Source organism: Patella vulgata, chromosome 3 (genome assembly GCF_932274485.2).
Source record: "Patella vulgata chromosome 3, xgPatVulg1.2, whole genome shotgun sequence".
Classification (NCBI taxonomy): Eukaryota; Metazoa; Mollusca; class Gastropoda; family Patellidae; genus Patella; species Patella vulgata.
In genome coordinates, this window is record NC_065881.2 from 63079538 (window position 1) to 63101339 (window position 21802).

At 33.0% G+C, this 21802-nt stretch overlaps 1 protein-coding gene across 1 annotated transcript in view; it reads left to right on the plus strand.

The window, feature by feature from the left end:
- Window positions 1–1217: 1217 nt before the first annotated feature.
- The window catches only part of LOC126814522 (guanine nucleotide-binding protein G(s) subunit alpha), a 59940-nt gene continuing 39355 nt past the window's right edge, over window positions 1218–21802 (plus strand). The window contains exons 1-3 of the mRNA XM_050539700.2: window positions 1218–1717; window positions 1855–1927; window positions 2151–2205. Coding sequence (XP_050395657.1) covers window positions 1591–1717; window positions 1855–1927; window positions 2151–2205 — 255 coding nt within the window. The 5' untranslated portion in view covers window positions 1218–1590. The remainder of the gene's footprint in view (window positions 1718–1854; window positions 1928–2150; window positions 2206–21802) is intronic.

Here is a 21802-nt window from a genome sequence, read left to right on the forward strand (position 1 = left end):
TATGTCTAGTTCAGCAAGAACAACTGAGTTAGTAGCCTTTTGGTGAATTTTCATAATACTCTTACATAAATTTAAATGTAGCTTTTCAATTTTTAAGGTGTTTGTGGTAATAAAATCACCCATGCATCACATGCATACAAGGTAATAGGTTTAGCTAATGAGAAAAGGCTTTTATAATCCTAAAGTATGCCTTCAATAACTTATCAATTAAATACTCAACGCCTTCACTGAGAGAACTAGATGACTGAACTGGCAAATGAAGTGAGCGCTTTGGCAGTCAATTGATTTCGTTAAATGGAGTTGTCTCCCTATATACCAAAATGGTATTTGGTATATTTGGTGTTATTGTTTTCTACAAAAAAAATGTGCTTTTAGATAATTATATTTAAGTAAAATACATTCATGCCATAAAACAAACAATAGGTCTATATTAGCTTGTTCTAGTATGATAATCTTCACGTTTAGTCAACAATAATTTCGAAACTTAAGGTATAAATCAACAATAGGCCAACACTACAAAATTCTCCAAATAAAAGTGTCCCTAATTTTTGTTCTCGATTGTTTGGACCCCCCCCCCCCTCCCCAAAAAAAAATAAAAATAAAAAAAAATTAATTACTCGTAATTCTATAAGAAGTCAAATTTCAATATATTTTTTTTTTTTTACAAAAAAGACTATTTCTATAATTATCTAGTTTATTTACTCTTTAATTCGTTTCAAATTTGATATCCTTTCAATTTCATTGAGAAAAGCCTGTGGCCTTTTTATTATGTTAACGTAAATTATAAACATAGCATATTGACTTGCCTTATAATTATGACACGTAAAGAAAACAATTTTTACCTAGTCTTCATCCCACCCACACCTATTTCTTTTCTTTTTCTTTAAAGAAAAACTACAGAAAAAGATTATGTAGACAAAAATAATCCATTAGAATTAATCGATTAGATAACACGGTGAACAATATCAAACAGTAATATTTTTTCTTTTAATTATTTAGTTTTGGATATTACAACTTCTTCGAAATTAAATAAATTATCTTTTTATATGTCTTTAATACGGAGTGTGAAACAATATAGAAATTTGCTACATAATTGATGATATAGATTTTTCTGGCACTGAAATATTAAAAATAGGTTTTACCGTCGGCTCTATGCCAAAAACACAAATCACGCGCAGCAAATGTCAAGGTCGATTTGTCTGTATTATATGTAAGGGAAATACTGTATCTATAATCATGTTTATTAGTCAATGGATTTATTAAGGGGCACTAAATATCGGCGAACAGCTAATCCCGCATACAATCCGACGTCACAGTGTAGTGTGTCGTATCGAAAATTATTTGTGAAAACTTCCCATGATGCATGTGTAACCCCACCCAGTGCTGTCAAGTGACGTGTGTGCTGGCGGTGCGAGTGTTTGTATGTCTACTAGGATAACCCTCTCCATGACGGGGCCGGCAAATTTGGCTCTATAGCCCGGCGTCCGGCTTGGAGACCCCACGGATTACCGATTGTGAATACTTGGATGTCAATGTGAAGGATATACGTGTATCAAACTGGCCAAAATAGCAGACACATTGCTCAGCAGTATGGGGTGCTTTCGGCGGAAAGAAGACGAAGATGATAAGATGCGAAAAGAAGCGAATAAACGGATAGAAAGACAGTTACAGAAAGATAAACAGTTATATAGGGCCACACACCGGCTCTTATTATTAGGTGTGTATACAAGCATTATTTAATCAGTGCCTATGTGGTTACAATAGCGGTATATTTGGACTGAACATGCTCGCCATTGCCAAGATTTATTCTAATAACCAATATAATGAGATGGTATTCGTTGTTTTTTTTTCTAGGTGCCGGGGAATCTGGAAAATCTACAATTGTAAAACAAATGAGGATTTTACATGTAAATGGATTCGGACCAGAGTGAGTGATAGTTCTTCTTTTTATCTTAAAAAATATTCGTTTATTTCTGTCGCTATGACCAACGACGGGTAATAGAAGGCCGTATTATGCATGCATGACTGTATCCAATATCGGTAGATAGGGGGAATAGCATTGTCTATTACCGATACATCGAAAGTATGCCTTACATTGTTTTGCTTTTGAACCCCATAATCATTTTAAATGACTGTCATATCTATTTTAGTGAAAGAAAACAGAAAATAGAAGACATAAAACGGAATATAAAAGATGCAATTTTGGTGAGTACGAGCCGTGAGATATACCTGTTACCCCTAAACATGGACTTGCCGTCTAAAAATGGCGGACATCGTGTTTTAGTATCTTGATACATGACTATTATTCATGTTTTTGGCCATTATTTGATGCTATATTAGTTTAGATACACCGGTTGCTAACTTTAAGAACGTTTTTACAATACATCAATCGTAGACTAATATAAATAGACAGTGCTAGGGTTAAATTTAGTTTGACACTCCGTAAACACAAGAAAACATGTTCAATTTTCAAATCGATGTCGCAAATTTGACATCTCCGGCTACCGAGAGAACAGAAAAATAGATATTTTGTTTACTGAAGTAGCAACATTGTTTGTTCTTTAACGTTTGTTTGATAAGTGATAATTGTTAGCAATAGTACACAATGTATACAAGGCAAAAGAAATACGAGGCATATTATCATCACTAGGCTGATCATACTGGGCAATATAAAACACCAAATATAATATACCTGATAAAAACTTAATGTCTATAAAGCCATTTTGCCTTTAAAGGAACATACCCAGGAAAGTTTGAGAATAGACAGTCATTAGATATATAATAATTCCCATGTAGTAATGAGGTTATTGAGAAGTTAAGCATATTAATATTAATCTGCTACATATATATATATATATTGTGCTATATATAAACTAAATATGATTAGCTCCCATTATTATTATTTACAAAGACATGAAATAATAAAGGAAATACACAAGATTAAACAACTGAAGATATTACATGCATTTATATATTTGACAAGTAAAAATGGAAGGGTTTAGCTTTTATTTCCATGTGTACACTATCATAATTTTTGTAAATCCCTGCAGCTCATAAAACACCCCACCTCCCCGATATAATTTTGTACTGTACATCAAATGTTAATTTAGAATTTGTAACTAACTTCAGCTCCCATTTCAACAGTCTACAAAAATTATAATCATTTCTAATTATAGACTTGTGGTTGAATAAGGTCCTATTATGTGATGTCATGCAGGTACCTGTATGTGTAAAATTAGAAAATTATTGATCACAAAAATATTGAAAATTTGCCAATGTGAATACCTGGACATTATTTATATTCTTTTACACTTTGTGACTAAAGTTCTCTTTATGTTTGCCAAAAAAAAAAGCTGCCCAAGATCCTTTGTAAGATATAATGTCTCAAACAATGGAATATATTCATAATTGTAATTAATCATAAGACCAAACAAATCAATGTCATAACAAGAAAGGACAGAAGTAAAAAAACATTTAGTTGTCATGATGGTTTGTCAGTAATTCAAAGATCATCTGTATGTTTGTGTTTTGTTTTACAAATAATGTATTCTATTGAGAGTGATTTTGTTGAAATTCCCCAACCCCAAACAAAAACAAAAAAAGAAACATATTTTTGATTTAAAAAAAGGTTCTTGTGGATTAACTATGCTTAATTCTTTCATTACTTTGTTAAAATTGGAACCAGATCTTTTTCTGGTTATTTGTAATTAATGGTAGTTCCATTAGATTCTACAGTCACTGTCACCTGCCGTCACCCGTCCAGTTATGATTATTTCGTTAGCAACAGGCTGCACTCTTGATGTCGTAAAAAATTATTCAACTGACCACTTTAGTTATTTGAAAAAAAAATCGGATTCTCACTCCTTTGACATTTGATCTTATTTGCTAAAATTATTCCAAAAAGTGTCCTTTGTGCTACTACATCCTGCATAACAATGATTTACTTTCTCAGGATTTTTACTGCAAATCATATACAAGGTGTGATGTTACAAATCACAATTCTATTTGAGCTTTAAATCTTTACTTATCAAATACTGAATTTATAATAATTTTTCACCAGACTATCAGAGATATTAAAAGTTATTGAAAATTGTGTACTATATTCATAGAAAATGTATCCTTCTGGCCAGAATTACAGACCAGAATTTCGTTTGTATTTGAATACTGCCAACCGAACAACCATTATTTATCAGCAAATACTATATTTATACAAAAGTAAAACAAAGACTGGTTAGGTACATGTATATGAACTCCTGAAATGGGAAGTAGTATGAAGTGTTTAAGAAAAGAGTTTGGTAAGTGTACTTGTACAAGACACTGATTACTATAAAAAAATAGAAACGAAATATAGATCTGTATTTTAATCAGATTGATTCTACATGTTCTGCACATCCGGCATACTAAAATTTCTCTGAAATAAAGCACCCACGATAAAAAATACAGTACATATTTGATAAATGTTCTTAAGTTTGTGCAAATCAGGTCTGAAGTTTTAAAGTAGAAGGAGAATTGCTATTTATAATCTATGTGGTGTAGACGGTAGTATTGTAATTAACATGACTTTATGATAATATACTGGTATGAATACATACATGTAGTATTATCTCAGGTTAACACAATCATTTATGTATATGTATCTATGGTAGCACAAAATCCATGAAACAAGTAGGCCTAAGTCATACCGAACAAGCATAAGGCCTAAAATGTTTTTATACATCCAATCCCATTTGCTGTATTGCAATGTGTAATCCATGTGACAGAGACTGTAGTAGCTTAGTAAAAAAAGAATGATAATAGTATATGGTATAGGGCTACCATAATAAACTAGAACTACAGTATTGTTAAAAATTTGAACTGAAAATTAATCAAAACCAGGTGATGCACTGGCTGTTTTTTTATTATTTTTCTTGCCTTATAAATAATTGGTTTCAAACTTGTATGCCCTCACAGTCTCATGTAACAATGCCTCTTCGTTTTCAGAGGAATTATCAGTTCGCTGAAATTTGTCCATGGAGCTTGTGTTACTGCTCTCTAGCTGATTTACTTTTTTTGAATCAAATCGTGGTTAGGGATCAAGCATTGCAAAGATTTCTGTGTTAAAATTACATCAGTTTAACCATTTCAATCGCATTTAAAAATTGTGGACGGCAACATTAGTAGGATCCCCTAAAAATTGTTTTTGTAAATGATTGTTTATATGGCCTCTTTACTGTGTAATTCTATACTGCTCTAATATTAGTAAGCTATTTTTTTATTCATTATAAGCTTGCATGAAACTGAGACATACATAACTTGATGTTAAGCCATGGCTGTCCATGAGTTGGACACTGGTTCACCAACCAGGAACCCATTTTGGATCAATGGGGAGTACTTAAAGTTCCCCTGACCATTGGACATGAAAATACAGTGCTGGTGATAGGATAAAATTTCCCTCATAGCACACTGCATGGTATAGGCACACCCTTCTTCGCTGAAGAGTTTACAAATCTTAGGAATTTTAACAGTGTAATTGGAGAGGTAGTGATGTGTAATGGATTAGAAACATTATAGTACATGGACTTTGTATAGTATTATTTAAAAAGAACATGAAATACAAAATGCATCCTCTATGAGTACACAACCTATACCGTACAACATTAACTAATCCTTAACCACTGGATTATTAAAAGTTTCCATACAGTAGGAGATTTAATACAAGGGAATCTTATCCAATAATGTAGCCATGATCATTTACTTTGTACAATAGTAAGTTATGAATCCATGATTGCCAAGGGTAGGTAATTTACCAAGATAAGGCCAATATGCACAAACCACAAGATGTTATTTAGCTGATTTGAATGCATTCTACAGTTGCTAAATTTTGTCTACAGCTTAGATGCTTTGCATCTGACTTTACTACTTTTCTTGCTGTTTTTAAATGGACACAGTAAAATTTTATGCTGTACATATGTATGATTTACATTTAATCCTGTCCTGGACTAACATAATACTCGTCCCGAAGTAACCTAGTAAGTGTGGATAAGCTGTTATTAAGCCTCACCGAAAATCATTTCATTTAATCCTACATGTACTAGGATGAAATGTTAACTTATTTATAAATTATGGAGTTTCTCTCAACTCCAACCCCTCACCAAAATGGACCCCAAATTAGTCTTGAATGAATCCAGTACAATATTGTATTCTGTTTGATTTATGAGTTGAATCATGAATGTGGGTAGCCTTTTTTATTAAATCAGATTAAATCAGATTAGCTACTGTATTAAGACTGATAATCTCCTGTATATTGTTTTAACAAAACTTACACCTGTATATTACATACATTGTTTTCTACTGGCTTGATAAAGGAATTAAACATACATGTATTGGCAAGGTTTGTGGTCATGTAATAGTTCACATATAAGTCCTTTCTTAGAACTTTAGCTTCTATGAGCTATTACTTAATAATACATGTATATTGTACATTAGAAATGTTGATATTTACCACAGATTATAAGTTTCATGTTATGGCCATGTACATGTACAAGTTTAAATTCCGGTTCTGAAAGATTTTCAATCCTCAGTCCTTGTCAATGGCAAAATGGGGAATTGTCTCTCATACTCACCCACCTGATCACTTTTAGCATTTGGATTGTATATGACTGTGAAATGAAAATAACTCTGTATTAGTCTCAAATAACAAGTATTATGTGGACAAGATGTGAAGCTTTTCTTTCATCTTTTATGTTTAGTCTGTCCTAAACTGGGGCCTTAAAGTAAGCATTTAGTATTTATCCCAGATTGATTTTGGCAAAGAGTTACGGATTAAAATAAACACAACAGTTCTATGGAAAACAATTACTGTATTTTAATCAGATATATACATGTAACAGTATAAGTTATGGATTTATATGGGTGATTAAACCTGGTTGATTTGGTAAACTGCTAAAAAGTAAAAATATCCACTTTAAAATAAATCAAATCTTTTTTTTCATTTACTTAGATTGAAATACACTATCTGGAGCATATTTATATTTAATAAAATAATAATAAAAGCAGTTCTGATTACATAGATTTTATTGTTAATATTTACGAGAATTGGTCACCTTTCTCATACCTGTTATTCAAATTATTACATGGCTGGAGGCATAGTTATGAGGTGAGGCAAGAAGGAAATAAGGTCATTTGAGGGACAAATTATTTTTCTTTGGTAGTCATTTAAAAGAATACAATATTAATTTATGATTAGAAGATTAATTTAACACTGCTGGATGGATATGCTCATTCGTGAAATAATTTTTGATGGTGGTAATTTTCTCATAATTGTGGTCGGATATTATCCACTCCCACATTATTCCAGTACACCAGTGTCATTTTAAACTATTTGTGTTTTACGCAGTGTGATGTCATCATAATAAATATGATGAAAGTAGCCTATATATCACCCTATAAAGCTGTTTACAACAAACATGTCATCAGTGTTAACCCTTTCAGCTCAGAGCTACCTCAACATATGTAGACTGATAATAACATATCATCAGTGTTAACCCTTTAGACGGATACAATGTAATTTTGGTAATGTTTTAGCTGTATTACATGGCTATTCTGATCGTTGACATTCTTGGAGAGGACAGAACAATTAGGGTTTCTGTTTTTTTGTTTATAAACATTTTTCAGCAGCTGAATAATTGACCTAATTGTCTAAGATTTATTCCAAACAATAGACCCACATGTACCTTGTGTTTGTTTTTTTTATTAATAAATATGTGATATCAATAATTGATACTGTTCAATAAAAATATATACAGTGTTTCAAAGGGGATCTGTGTGAGAATTCTCAAAAACCTATGAGGGTTTTGAAGGTTTGAAAAACTGAAAAAAAACTCAGGACCTTATCGTTCAGCCTCTTTCCTATGATTAAGCCCATATATTGATGTGTGAATGATGTCAGTATGATCTTAAAGTTTTGGCGACATCAATACAACCAAACATACATTCAATTGTGACACATTTTACTTTGTTTTCCTTCATACATACATACATACATGTACGGGTATATAAATAGAGTAATGCATGGTAACTGTTGACTCATTAGAAGAGTGGGTAGTCTAAGTAATAATGAAGTAATACATCATTAGATCTTTATGTGTTGTCTGCTTAAAGTCTGTTCTATTTTCAATTATCATAAAGCATTATTTTCTACTTAACTGTAGAACCAGTAGCAGGAACCAATGGCATTATGGATAGGTTTTTTGCCGAAACGATTACTATTACATTTATTATTATTATTATTTACAATGAAAACAAGAAGTGGGAACCATACTAACAGACATAGAAATATCTGATCGCATGGACAGCTATGAAACTAGGTACATTAATAGTATGAAAGAAAGTAATATTTCAGCTGATATTTAGTATACTGTACTACTAAAGTGTCCACAAAAGTAATTATTTTTTTTAGTAAGAGAGACCTTATTATACTCCCTAGATTAATGGCTACTAAATGAATTTTAGGTAACCGCTGAAGGCTGACCTTGTCTCTAGTTTCGAGAATATTTTTTGGCGGGGGAATTTCTCATTTCATTATTATTTTAAGTTGTCATGTCATCAATGTGATTTATAAATATCTAGATAAAGATATTGTCAATCTCTAGCTATAGGCTAAGTACTTATATTAGTAACTATATGAATGAAAATGTCACATGAATGTTGGGATGAGCTACCTACTATGAAGATCAGTAAGATCACATATAATACCATATTTAGTGTAATTAGCGACTGACTCAAACAGGTTAGGGAGAATAACTGTCATTCTTATAAATATCCTGTATTAGTCCTGTTGCTAAGGGCTTTTTTCATGGAAAGAATGAATAAACATTATATGAAATGGTTCTGTGTACCTTACACTGCTGAATTCACTTGATAATATGAATAATATTTTGAAAATTATGTGCTTGGTTGTGAATCGATGCACTAGAAATTGTAATTATGGTATATTTAGTTGTGTTATTGAGTACATTGTAAATCCTGTACATATATGTACATATGTATTTATTGATCGTATATCATTACTTACCTCCTATATATATAATCTACTGTACAAAACAATCAATAAACATGCCTGGTATCAAACCATTAAAACACATTCTTATATTACAACCGGACAAAGTTGGAGAGGGGAAAAGAGAATTAGAATTTAACAATCTTTCAATACATTTAGTTTTTTGGGGGACTAACATATCTTTCTTTAAATAGCAACTAGTCAGTTCTTTTTGACTACAATCGGTTTTTATACGCCCACATTGAAATGTGGTCGTATATTGTCATCACCCCCATCTGTCAAATTTATACACAGTGTTTAAGGGCTTGAGACAAAGAAGCCTATAGAGTTGTAACTATTTCTGATAATTACTACCAGAGTTACCTCCCTTGATCTTTTGAAAAATCGTGCAGATGCTCTAGAGACTACAGGTATCATCTGATTGACTTGAAATATATACACACAGTGCTTAAGGTCTTCACAATAACTCCATGGGTTGCTACTCTTAATCAATTATTAGTCTCTTGTAAATGCTTTGATTTTGCGACAAAATAATCTTGAATGATTTAGCTGGTGTGGGTGCATGTTTCGTTGCCTGGCAAACTATCTTATTTAGTGCCATCTCAACATTTAAAATGACAATCTGTAAACGATTTTAGCTGTTTATATTAGTAAGTTGTACAAATTTAGCCATTTACATAAAATATCATGATTCTTCTGGTCTAAAACATGATGCCGCTTCTCAATATTTTAACACAAAGTTTTGAAAATTATTTTCCTTTGGCCTAGAATCATTTTAAGGCCTTAGGGAAACGGGGGGACTTATTGCTTCTGCGTAAACCTCTTTTGGGTCCCAATAAAAGAAAATTGTCTGTTGGTTTTATAACCACTACATTGTTGTACATGTACTTTAATTTTTAAAATTTAGACCTCTTTCTGCACTGTCCATGTCCTTGGTGATAAAGCAATGGTAAAGATAATAATATTATGGAAGCCTGTTCAGTTAGATTGTCCTTAAAGTACATCAATTTTGGATTCGAATTGAATAACACTGTAATACTTAGATTGTTTTAAAGGAAAAACATTATTTGATTTATTTATCCTTTTGTATCATTTATCTGTTTCTTTTTTTAGGGCAAATTTATATTTTTAAGTCTGCAGCTCTATTCATCTTATTGGATTTGGTTCAAATGTGAGAGTTATTTCTATAATCTCTTCAGTCAAAATGTCATACATGATATATATTGCAAATAGTTTTAATTGTTCAGGAAGTCTTGTCTTGTAACTAATTACTTTTCACTTCTGTCCCTCTACTTATTCCTATTTGTACATTTGACATTTATGCATCAATGCTGTTGATTAATATCTGCTTCATTAAGAACATAACAGAGCTTTATTGATAAAAGGATGTTTTGCTTTAATAATTTTCTATATTAGTTTGGAATGCATTGGCGAGCACGTAAATGATCCCTGCCTTGGCAGTTGAAATTCAATATAAGAATAGGGCGTAGTGTTGCTGCCCGGGCAAGATTTCCCTCATAGCACACTGTATGGCGAATGCTCGTCTTTGTTAGCCCAGCCGGAGCAGAACAGTAGGACGTTAAACCCCATTTCATTACATTTCATTTCTTTTTATCCTCTTCCCATAGACTCTCCTAACACTTCATAAGGAAAAGTTTATGTATAAATGATCTAAACTAATACCATTTGATTTCTTTAAGTTCAGTGAGTTGAATATATAAATTCTGATTGAAATTAATTGTAAAATTTTACTGTACATGTATTTTTGTTACTGAAAATCCTTTCTCTTTTGTGTTTTCCATGTTTCAATGTAATTCACTAATTGTATGACTAATATATTTACAGAGTGGACAATACAGTGTATGTATGTCAGAAAAAATTAGTTCTGTGATTGCTACAGTTATTCCATGTTTTATTATATGAAATATGGTAAAATTATTGTTTAAGATTGTTACTATGCCTGAAGATGTTGTCAACTTCTCTTCCTACTACTTCCAATATTACAATGTATTTTTAATGTGTATGGTATGCCCGAGAGAAATGGTGGAATTTTCAGCATCACATTTTTACTCTAGACTGTTTCTATTATAGGAGATACTTGACAGATATGGAATCTGTTTTATAAGTGTAAATGAAATGATGCATTTGATGCATCCTATTTTCAAACTGAATATCTAATAATAGAAGGGGTTATATGAAGAAAGTAAATTATTTAAAGGCCCTACAAGACAGTAAAAGATAATGTACTGACATGTAAGGACTGTTATTGTGTAATTAATTAAGCATGCCCAAGTAAAAAATGACCTTCTTGAAGAATATCCTGGCTTGTACAAAATAGATAGAAAAGTTATTATTACTTTATTTGTCTAAGGAACATAAAGATGGCTGTGTAAAATCCATAGACAAGGTGTAAATTTGAAATGGTCATAACTTAATTTAGAATTGATTGATGTGAATAGTTTTTGAACCAAAATGTACTTTTCATTGTGTATGGTCGGTCTTAAACTCTATATTAAAAGTCTCTTACAAACTAAAGTATTTTGATAGGCGAATCAGTTGAAAAATAGTTCAATTCCTTTCAGTATTTACAAAGATTCTCTGCAGATGATACATTTGTATAAACAGGACATGGTCACAACAGCCCTGCACCACCTATAATTTTGCTGAAATCGCTTGAATGGCCTCTTTATGATCGGATTGATTCCAAGGTGATAGATCATATGCCGTTGATATTTTGTTTTCTTAATTAAAGATTAAATAATCAATTTGAGTACATTTCAGGGTGGATTATTAAAAATTAAATATTGTTGGAAAATTGCATATGGCGGTTATGACAAAATTTGTGAGCCCTCTTGAAATCAGAACTTTGTGATCTAATATTTTGTGGGTAATTGGGTTGTTCTGTCATTGATAAAGTGTCTTGCTGAACTTGTAATTCTCCACTGACAAAAAGTGGCATTGTATGTACATGTACGGGTATAGTCAACAGTCCTCAGAACTGTTTTCTGATATCACAATACAACAGACTGCACTCTTGCAGCTTAGTGCAATAATGTTTAACTTCCTACTGTGTAAGTTTTTATTGTATTATCTAGGGTGATTAGATTCAGTCAAGTTATATATTACTACTATTGAATAAAAGTCAAATTATTTAGGTGATATAAGTGTAGCTCACTTTTTTCATTCACATTTTAAAACCCCAAAAATTTCTGGTGGTTTATTTATCTTATTTAAATGTAGGGAAATGATTTGAATGGAGTATTGAAAAGATGGTTTTATTTATGAAGTTTGTGTATGTGTAGCTTCAATAACTCTGCTAGAGAATATATTATATATGTTCACACACCATGGTAATGTGATAGGCTTTAATAGCATTCAGCTGCTCAATGTGTTAGGATCATTACAGCTATATATAGAATGTTAAGAATATAAATTGAGGTTAGATCTATTCTTGTCATTATATGCATGATAAATATTTGAACCAACATATTGTACTATGTACAATGTAGAAGTGGCGATCACAGACATATTACTTCTTACTTGACTTTATTAAGAAATGTGTAGTACGCTATATTATATTTAATGCTTAAGAAATTTAAGAGCTGTTTTCATTGTTAAGTGTACAATAACCCCCTTTACACTACGAACATGGAATGGTACTCAATCTAAACCTAGCACCGTTCAGCTAAATTCTGTGATGTACAAATGAATTGTAGCAAACTCAATATTCATACCAGAACTGGCCAACCGAAGTGAGGTGGTCTTGATCTAGGATCAAGTATGGTTGGGTCAAAATTTTGGTTCTGTAGTAATGTGTACCCAGCTTAATTTAACTTTTCTGCACAGATAATGTAAATAACTCCAACGTCCTGAATTTTATAAGGGCTACATCGATGCCTGGTACAGCCATCCTTTTTATATGTCCATAATTTGTTTGTGGACACTCTACAGGTCACAATTTTTGTTTGACTTTAACGAAACTTAAAATGTAGGTCTACCTCCCAAAGAACTTTAGTTCCTTTCAATATTGGTATATATCAGACCATAACTTCATGGATTATGGCCCCTGATTGTACGAAAAATCATGTTTTTAGCTTGTGAACACTCTAGAGGTCACAATTTTCATCTAATTTTGATGAAACTTAAAATGTGTGTTTATAACCCAAAGATCTTTGTTCCTTTTGATATTTGCGCATATCGGATCGTAACATCCTGAATTATTGCCCCTGGTTGTACGAAAAATCGCATTTTTAGCTTGTGGTCCCTCTAGAAGTCACAATTACTGTCTGATTTAAAAAAAACTGTAATGACGCTTCAGTTCAAATCTCATAAAAATCGGACCAAAACTGCTGGACAAAATGGCAGCCCCTCGTACACAAATAGTGTAAAAATATGGTTTATCAAGGTTGTGGACCCTTTTGAGGTCATAATTTTGATCCAGTTTTGATGAAACTTGAAATACATGTTTATAACCCAAAGATCTCGGTGCCTTTCAAAATTCACACATATCGGATCGTAACTTCCTGAATTACAACTGTATGGCCCTTGATTGTACGGAAAATCACGTTTTTAGCTTGTTTGAATATATCACCGTTACAAACTAATGATGGCTGATTTCGAATTTCGTGAAAATCGGATCAATATTATTATTATTATTGAAAAATTTATAAAGCGCATAGCTTCCACCGTTAGGTGCCCATATGCGCTGTACACAATTAAAAGATACATAATTAAGAACTACTGCCGGACAAAATGGCCACCCCTTGTTAGCAAATACTGTAAATATATGGTATATCTATGTTGTGGACCCTCTAGAAGTCACAATTTTGATCCGATTTTGATGAAACTTGAAGATCTTGGTTCCTGTCGATATTCGCACATATCGGATCGTAACTTTCTGAATTATGACCCTTGATTGTACGAAATATCCCTTTTTTTTTCAGCTTATTCTCTATCCATCTCTTTCAAAATGTGAGCATATTCTGCCAAAATAAATATGTTTCGGACAACTTACTTTGAAATTTGGGCAATTGGTGTCTAAAACTGATATGGCAGGATTCCTCACCATTGTATGAATTGACAGCTTCACACTCTTGTCGAGGAATGCAGTATATTTGCCCAGTGGTTTCATTATAAGTTGACACACCTTCAGTGGCTGAAATCCAGATTTATTTTTATTTCTTGAGAAAGAAGTGTTTGCCTGTACGAAAGGACGTTGTTGGGCAACAAGATACAATGTAAGACCAACGGTCATATCTAAGAAATAACACAGGTTAAAACAATATACATGTATGACTACTTACCTGTGTCTGTCCATCACGGATATTTTATATTATTTATACCACAGTAAACAATGGTTACTGTAAGATTTAGCCATTTGAAAAATGTGCTGGACTGATCCTGAAATATCTCCTAAAATCTTTTCTATAATACAATATGTACTAAAGATTGATAAAAAAGACAGACAAATAGCTGTTTCCTTAGAGTTTGAGATGGTCTCACACAGTTTTGTTCTCAAAATGTGTCCATGCCTGCAAAATACTCTGTGATCTGCAATTAGGCCCTCTTCAAAGTACCGGAACATGATTTTTTGTCACAAAAATTGTTTGAAATGACCTGTTAAAATAAGTTATGTTCAAACATTTCTAGATAATACATTTCAACATTTTTGTCTGATGATTTGAAAAATTGTATTTATAGGTTAATATGATGTTGTTTATATTGTAATTATGTGAAATATTGCACAATAACATTCTTCTACACAACTGCCAAAGAATCCCACTCTTTGACTGGAAATACATATTGTTAGTTTTTAGGTAGCAGATTCAGAAATGACATCAAATAATGAAGCTTCATTAGTGCGACATTATAGTGTCATTATAATTGTAAAGGTGTGTAACTTTTAAGTAGTTCCATATCAAACATTACATGTTATATTTTGTAGAAAATTTAAGGGTTTTCTTGTGATATAAAAAAAAAATTGGTGGTAAATTTATTTCACCAAAAATGTCAATCTGGTAATTGATTATGACAGCAGTTGGTGGCGATGTTAGAATCTTCACCTTTTATAGCTCAAAGTCCTGAGTACATGTAGGTACATGTACGTAACTACGATACAAATATAAGAATTTATTAAACATACAATTGTCAATATTCATGATATTAAGGCCATCTTAACTCTTAATTAGTGCTCACACAAATATTCACATTCAATTATTTTCTCTATCTACGTAAGATCTAACATATTTCCAAATGGGGTGTCATTGACATCACCTCTATAATCCAGGCCTCTGCCAGCTAGTATCTGGAAATATGCTTATTATCAAACTTGTGTTCTGACTAAAAGAACAAGATTATTGTCACTCAAAAATTTGGTTATAGTCATTAGGATGGTTGATCATTTATGTACAGACTTTAATGTAAAGCTTCTCAAAATGAAAACATGGACAACAGTCAATGCACTGAATGAGATAGACGTTTTAATTATTGAGGTAGAACTAGAAGTTTTAGGTCAGATTGTTAAATAGGTGTCTTGTGGTATCTAGTTATTTGATACAAACAATTTGATACATACAATGAAAAAAAAGTTGTAGTAATATTAAATTTAGTAAATATCAATGAGACAGTCACATGTTTAAATGGTCCTCTATACTTTATATAAATATATATATATATATATAGGTCAGCTATCTGTCGCTTAACTAAACATACATTGCAATCCTATCCTTACTCACAAGCTATTTATAGAATGAAAAATGCTGAATATAAACTTCAATGTTTGTTGCTAGGTTTATTTAGTGTTGAAAATAAGCAGACAGTTCAGTTGGCCCATTCACTCGTGATCTTATTAAAGCCGTGTGTGTGTATGTGTGTGTGTGTGTGTGACCACTGATCAAATTGTGCAACTCTAAAATAAAATTCTCTTTCATCAGTGGTGCATTTCTTCATCTTTAGTTATGTAACCAGATTACTTGAAATCTCTAGCTCCTTGTGGTTTTATTTTTAGCAGAGAATCTATGTTATATTGTATAACGTGATGTATGCTGTTGCAGACTATACAGTACTTAAACTACATTCATATGATTATCTCCCACATCAGATAACACAACAACTAGCATGATTATATAGATGGAACTACCATTATCTACCACATTCTCCTGCAACTAGATTCCATTCATTTGACTTGTAGGCAAAGACTACTGCAACTTTATTCTAGTAATAATTTATGCAAGGGGTGGCTGTGCATGAAGCAGTGAATCACTCAAAGCAGAAGTCCCAGATATATTGTAGTAAATGAAACTGGTTAATACCGGGTGAATGACTTTTGCAAACTGTTATCCTTGTCCTGTGCAACTACATGTATCTGAAGTTCTGTCATAGATTCAAGAAGAAATACAAACACAATTTCCTTGTGGGGTACGTTAATAGTCCACAAATTACATTCTGTATAATTGCTTAAATAACCATGACTATATACCTTTTCAAAGTTTCTGTGGTAAATCATCTTGATTATCAAGGTTGCTCCTACAACTGAAGAATGAAATTCCATTAATTATCATTACTAAATAGCTTTAAACTTTCAGAAATGCTTAAACTCACTGATATATAGGATGTCCTGTGAAATCTGGAACTGCTCCTTTAAACCTGATTACGCAATTGAATGAGATTTTATAAATTATGTTTTAATATATTTGAAGTAGAAAAGAAACACAAAAGCTCTATGTTAATGTTGGGCACATTTTTCACCCCTCTGACAAATTGTAATCTGCGTGGCTGTGTTGCGTAGCAGAGTCCACTCTATCCGCACAGTGCACTTTGCGCAAGCCGTTTATAATCTGTGCATATCAAACCAATGCGCAAATTGTCAACTTTGCGCTGATTACTCCTTCAAGTTTTTAAAGATGAAAGTAGGGTGTCAGATGTCCCATGTAGAATTGGTCCTCTATCAACATTGTACTGACATGATTGTTTAAATAATTTTCAAAATCACTGTATAATTAGAGTGTGTGCTAAGAATAAGATTTAAATTTTAGTCCGTAGTATTTCATAATCTTTGCTATTATATACTTCAACTGATCATGGGACTGAATATCCAAAAATATTTGCTGTTATTATTGTTGTTTTAGTATAATTAAAATAAATACATTTATAACAAACAGTCGACAGATTTTTAAAAAGTTTATCAAAGTGAAATGTACTGAATTCTGGTTATGTGGACATAAATCCTCACATACATGTATGTGTGAGCCCAATTTTTTCAAGGGTCGTTGGGCTGTGACACAACAAAAATTTGATCAGTTCCCACTGAAATGTATTATTGTAAGCAACTCTTAAAAGATTTTTTATTAAATCAATAGTTGTTTCAGGCAGTGGCCTGTTAGCAAAAAAAAATAGAATCAGGAAATCACTTTAAAGAGTAGGGGTGAGCAAGTGCCCAAATGTCAAGTGACTGGTGCCCTTCCAAGGCCCAGCCATGTGTTGTAAATGTAAGTAAAGTATCAATTGTGCCATCATACTTTTCTTTCCATATAGGCTTGTTCATTCTTGTACCACTAAACTGTTTTAGTAAAACAAATAAACCAACGCAGTGATCCATGGTGAATACCGAGTAGGATTATGCGAATTAACAGTTGGTTCTTTAACGTCTGCTTCCACATACGTGATCTCGCAGACAAGACCAATGGGACAGTCGAAGCTTGTTCCTGTATTTTAGAATATGATTTTGCAGTCTTTCCATTTATGGCCTTAGGCCATGGAGTGGTTTAGTGGAAAGTTCTTCCCTTTATTTAATAAAAAAACATATTGTTGGTAATTGATCAATGGAGGATTATCATCGGGGTAATTCATTAAATACCCTGGGCAGAGTTAACTCTGTGCGCGCACGCAGATTAGTAAATGGAAATCTGGCCGAGAGGTGAATTCTGCGCTTAACATGAACACTGTGTAATTTTACTTAATGCTTTATATTATATTTTTAGAAAAATTGCTATATTCTTTGAAGTTGTCTGATAGTCTTAAAAAGCGAATGTTTTTATATGCCCACATTTTCATGTGGACTTATATTGTCGTCGCCCCTGTCCGTCCATCCGTACGTCCACAATTATTTGTGAACACTCTAGAGGGCACAATTTTTATCCGATTTCAACGAAACTTTAAATATATGTTTATCATCCTAAGATCTCGGTTCCGTTCGATATTGGCAAGTATCGGACTGTAATTTCATGGATTATGGCCCTTGATTGTACGAAAAATCAAGTTTTTAGCTTGTGAACACTTTAGAGGTCACAATTTTTATCTGATTTTGTTGAAACTTGAAATGTAAGTTTATAACCAAAAGATCTCAGGTCCTTTCGATATCAGCGCATATCGGACCGTAACTTCCTGCATTTGCGCCCCTGATTGTACGAAAAATTGCGTTTTTAGCTTGTGGACCCTATAGAGGTCATTATTTTTATCCGATTTAAAAAAACGTATTATTATATCACCGTTACACCCTAAGGACGGCTGAGTTCGAATTTCATGAAATCGGCCCAAAACTGACAAAGAAAATGGCCGCCCCTCGTTCTCAAATAGCGTTAAAATATGATATATCAAGGTTGTGGACCTTTTTTATCCGATTTTGTTAAAACTTGAAATGTAAGGTTATAACCCAAAGATTGTGGTTCCTTTCGATATTCGTGCATATCGGACCGTAACTTCCTGAATTATGGCCCCCGATCGTACGAAAAATCGCGTTTTTAACTTGTGGACCCTACAGAGGTCATAATTTTTATCTGATTTGGAAAAACGTATTATTATATCACCATTACACCCTAAGGACGGGTGAGTTCAAATTTCGTGAATATCGAACCAAAACTGACAGACAAAATGGCCACGGCTCGTATCCAAATAGTGTAAAAATATGGTATATCTATGTTGTGGACCCTGTAGAGGTCACAATTTTAATCCGATTTTGATGAAACTTAAAATCCATGTTTATAACCCAAAGATCTTGGTTCCTTTCAATATTCATGCATTTTGGATTGTAACTTCCTGAATTATGGCCCCTGATTGTACGAAAAATGGCATTTTTGGGCTTGGGGTCGCTCTAGAGGTCTCAATTATTATCTGATTTGAAACACTGTTTGAATATATCACCGTTACACCGTAATGAAGGTTGAGTTCGAATTTCGTGAAAATCGGACCAAAACTGCCAGACAACATGGCCGCCCCTTGTACTCAAATAGTGTAAACATCTGGTATATTAAGGTTGTGGACCCTCTGGAGGTCACAATTTTGTGCCGATTTTGATGAAACTTGCAATGCATGTTTATAGCCCAAAGATCTTGGTTCCTTTCAATATTCATGCATATCGGATCGTAACTTCCTGAATTATGGCCCTTGATTGAACGAAAAATCACTTCTTTTTTTGAGCTTGTTCTCTGTCCATCTCTTGCAAAATGTTGGCGTATCTTGCATGGCAACCACTTGTATTTAACCCCATTCAATTTACAATATTGTGGATAACATTGCTTCTCTAAAGAATTTTTGATGGCGGTAGTTTTCTCATAACTGTTTTCAGATAATATCAACTCCCACATTATTCCAGTACACCAGTGTCATTTTAAACTATTTGTATTTTACGCAGTGTGATGTCATCATAATAAATATGATGAAAGTAGCCTATATATCACCCTATAAAGCTGTTTACAACAAACATGTCATCAGTGTTAACCCTTTCAATTCAGAGCTACCTCAACATTGGTAGACTGATAATAACATGTCATCAATGTTAACCCTTTAGACAGATAGCATGTAATATCGATAATGGTTTAGCTGAATTAAAAAAAAATGTAGGTAATAGAAATTGCATGGGACTTTAAATTATTCGTGTCAGGGTGTCAGGTTAGCTAAATGTTGCTTTGTTGAATATAGTCCGAAGTGTGTGACTACATCTTGAGACTCTTTGATGGCTATTCAGATGGTTAACATTCTTGCAGAGGACATAAAGATTGAGCTCACTTTGTATACGCCCACATTTTCATGTGGACATATATAGTCGTTGCCCCTGTCCATCCGTCCGTCCATCCGCAATTTGTTTGTGGACACTCTCTAGAGATCATCTTTTTTATTCGATTTTGGCGAAACTTAAAATATAGGTCTATCTTCCAAAGATCTCAGTTTCTTTCAATATTGGCACATATCAGACCATAACTTCATGGATTATGGCCCCTGATTGTACGAAAAATCACTTTTCTAGCTTGTGGACATCTGCAATTTGTTTGTGGACAACTCTCTACAGGTCATCATATTTATTAGATTTTGGCCAAACTTAAAATATAGGTCTATCTTCCAAAGATCTCGGTTTCTTTCGATATTGGCACATATCAGACCTTAACTTCATGGATTATGGCCCCTGATTGTTTGAAAAATCACGTTTCTAGCTTGTGGACACTCCAGAGGTCACAATTTTCATCCGATTTTGATGAAACTTGAAATGCAAGTTTATAACCCAAAGATCTTGGTTCCGTTTGATATTTGCGCATATTGGATCGTAACTTCCTGAATTATGGTCCCTTATTGTACGAAAAATTGTGTTTTTAGCTTGTGGCCCCTCTAGAGGTCACAATTCTTATCCGATTTAAAAAAACTATCAACATCCATGTTGTAGAATGAAATGAAATGAAATGGGGTTTAACATCCTACTGTTCTGCTCCGATCTGGGCTAATGAAGATGGGCATACACCATACAGTGTACTATGAGGGAAATTTTGCCCGGACAGTGGCACTACGGCCTACTCTTATATCGAATTCCAACTGTAAAGGGATCTTTTACATGCACGCAAATGTGTACATGGGACTTTGGTTTTTCGTCCCATCCAAATGACTAGACAGCTGTCCTTGTAAGGCCCTCCGTCCTGCATCACTGACAAGGGGGAGCCACTCCGGAAAATCTGGATGAACTTTCTCAGCCAATGCAGGGATCGAACACCCAACCTCCATGCTAGCTAGCCAGCGTCTTACCATTTAGCCACCGGGACACCCCGTTGTAGAAAGATCTGGGATATTTTGAAGTAGATCGCGTCCTCAATATTATGGAAGTTGAATCTGTGTTTAAAAAGATGTGATGTATTGTGAACATTCGGCATCCTCTGCAGGCCACATAAACAGGATATGGTCAAAACACACCAGGGCCACTTACTGTATAATCTTCACTAAAACCTTTTGATTAGCCTTTTTAATCAGATTAAATCCAAGCCATGAGATTATATACTTTTAATATTTTAATATCATTGTCTTATTTAAATATTGAATAATCAAATAGAGTACATTTGGAAATGGAAACAACAATCATCTGCTTTAATATTCTTCCTATAATTTAGATATTAGAATAAGGAATTATACTAAAAAGTTACACTTTTTATATGTTGGTCTGACTAGTGTATTAATAACATTATTGATTATATAAAGTGTACATTATTAATTGTTAATTGTGATTCACCTGATATTTAAAAATACACTTGATTTAATCAGCATGACTGCAGGACAAACCAGTCTCCAACCTTGGTGAATTACAGCAGATAATTGACTAGGCTAAATACTTTTAAGATTTGGAAAAATTGAATTTTTATGTTTGAAGTTGGAATCAAAATCCCTAACAGATAGAGATTATTAATGTCAAAATTGGCTACTGTTGATATTTATGAAAACTTGCATCCAGCTTTACCTTCAAAAAACACAATATGGTACATGTACATTTATACATGCACTTGTAACAATTGACAT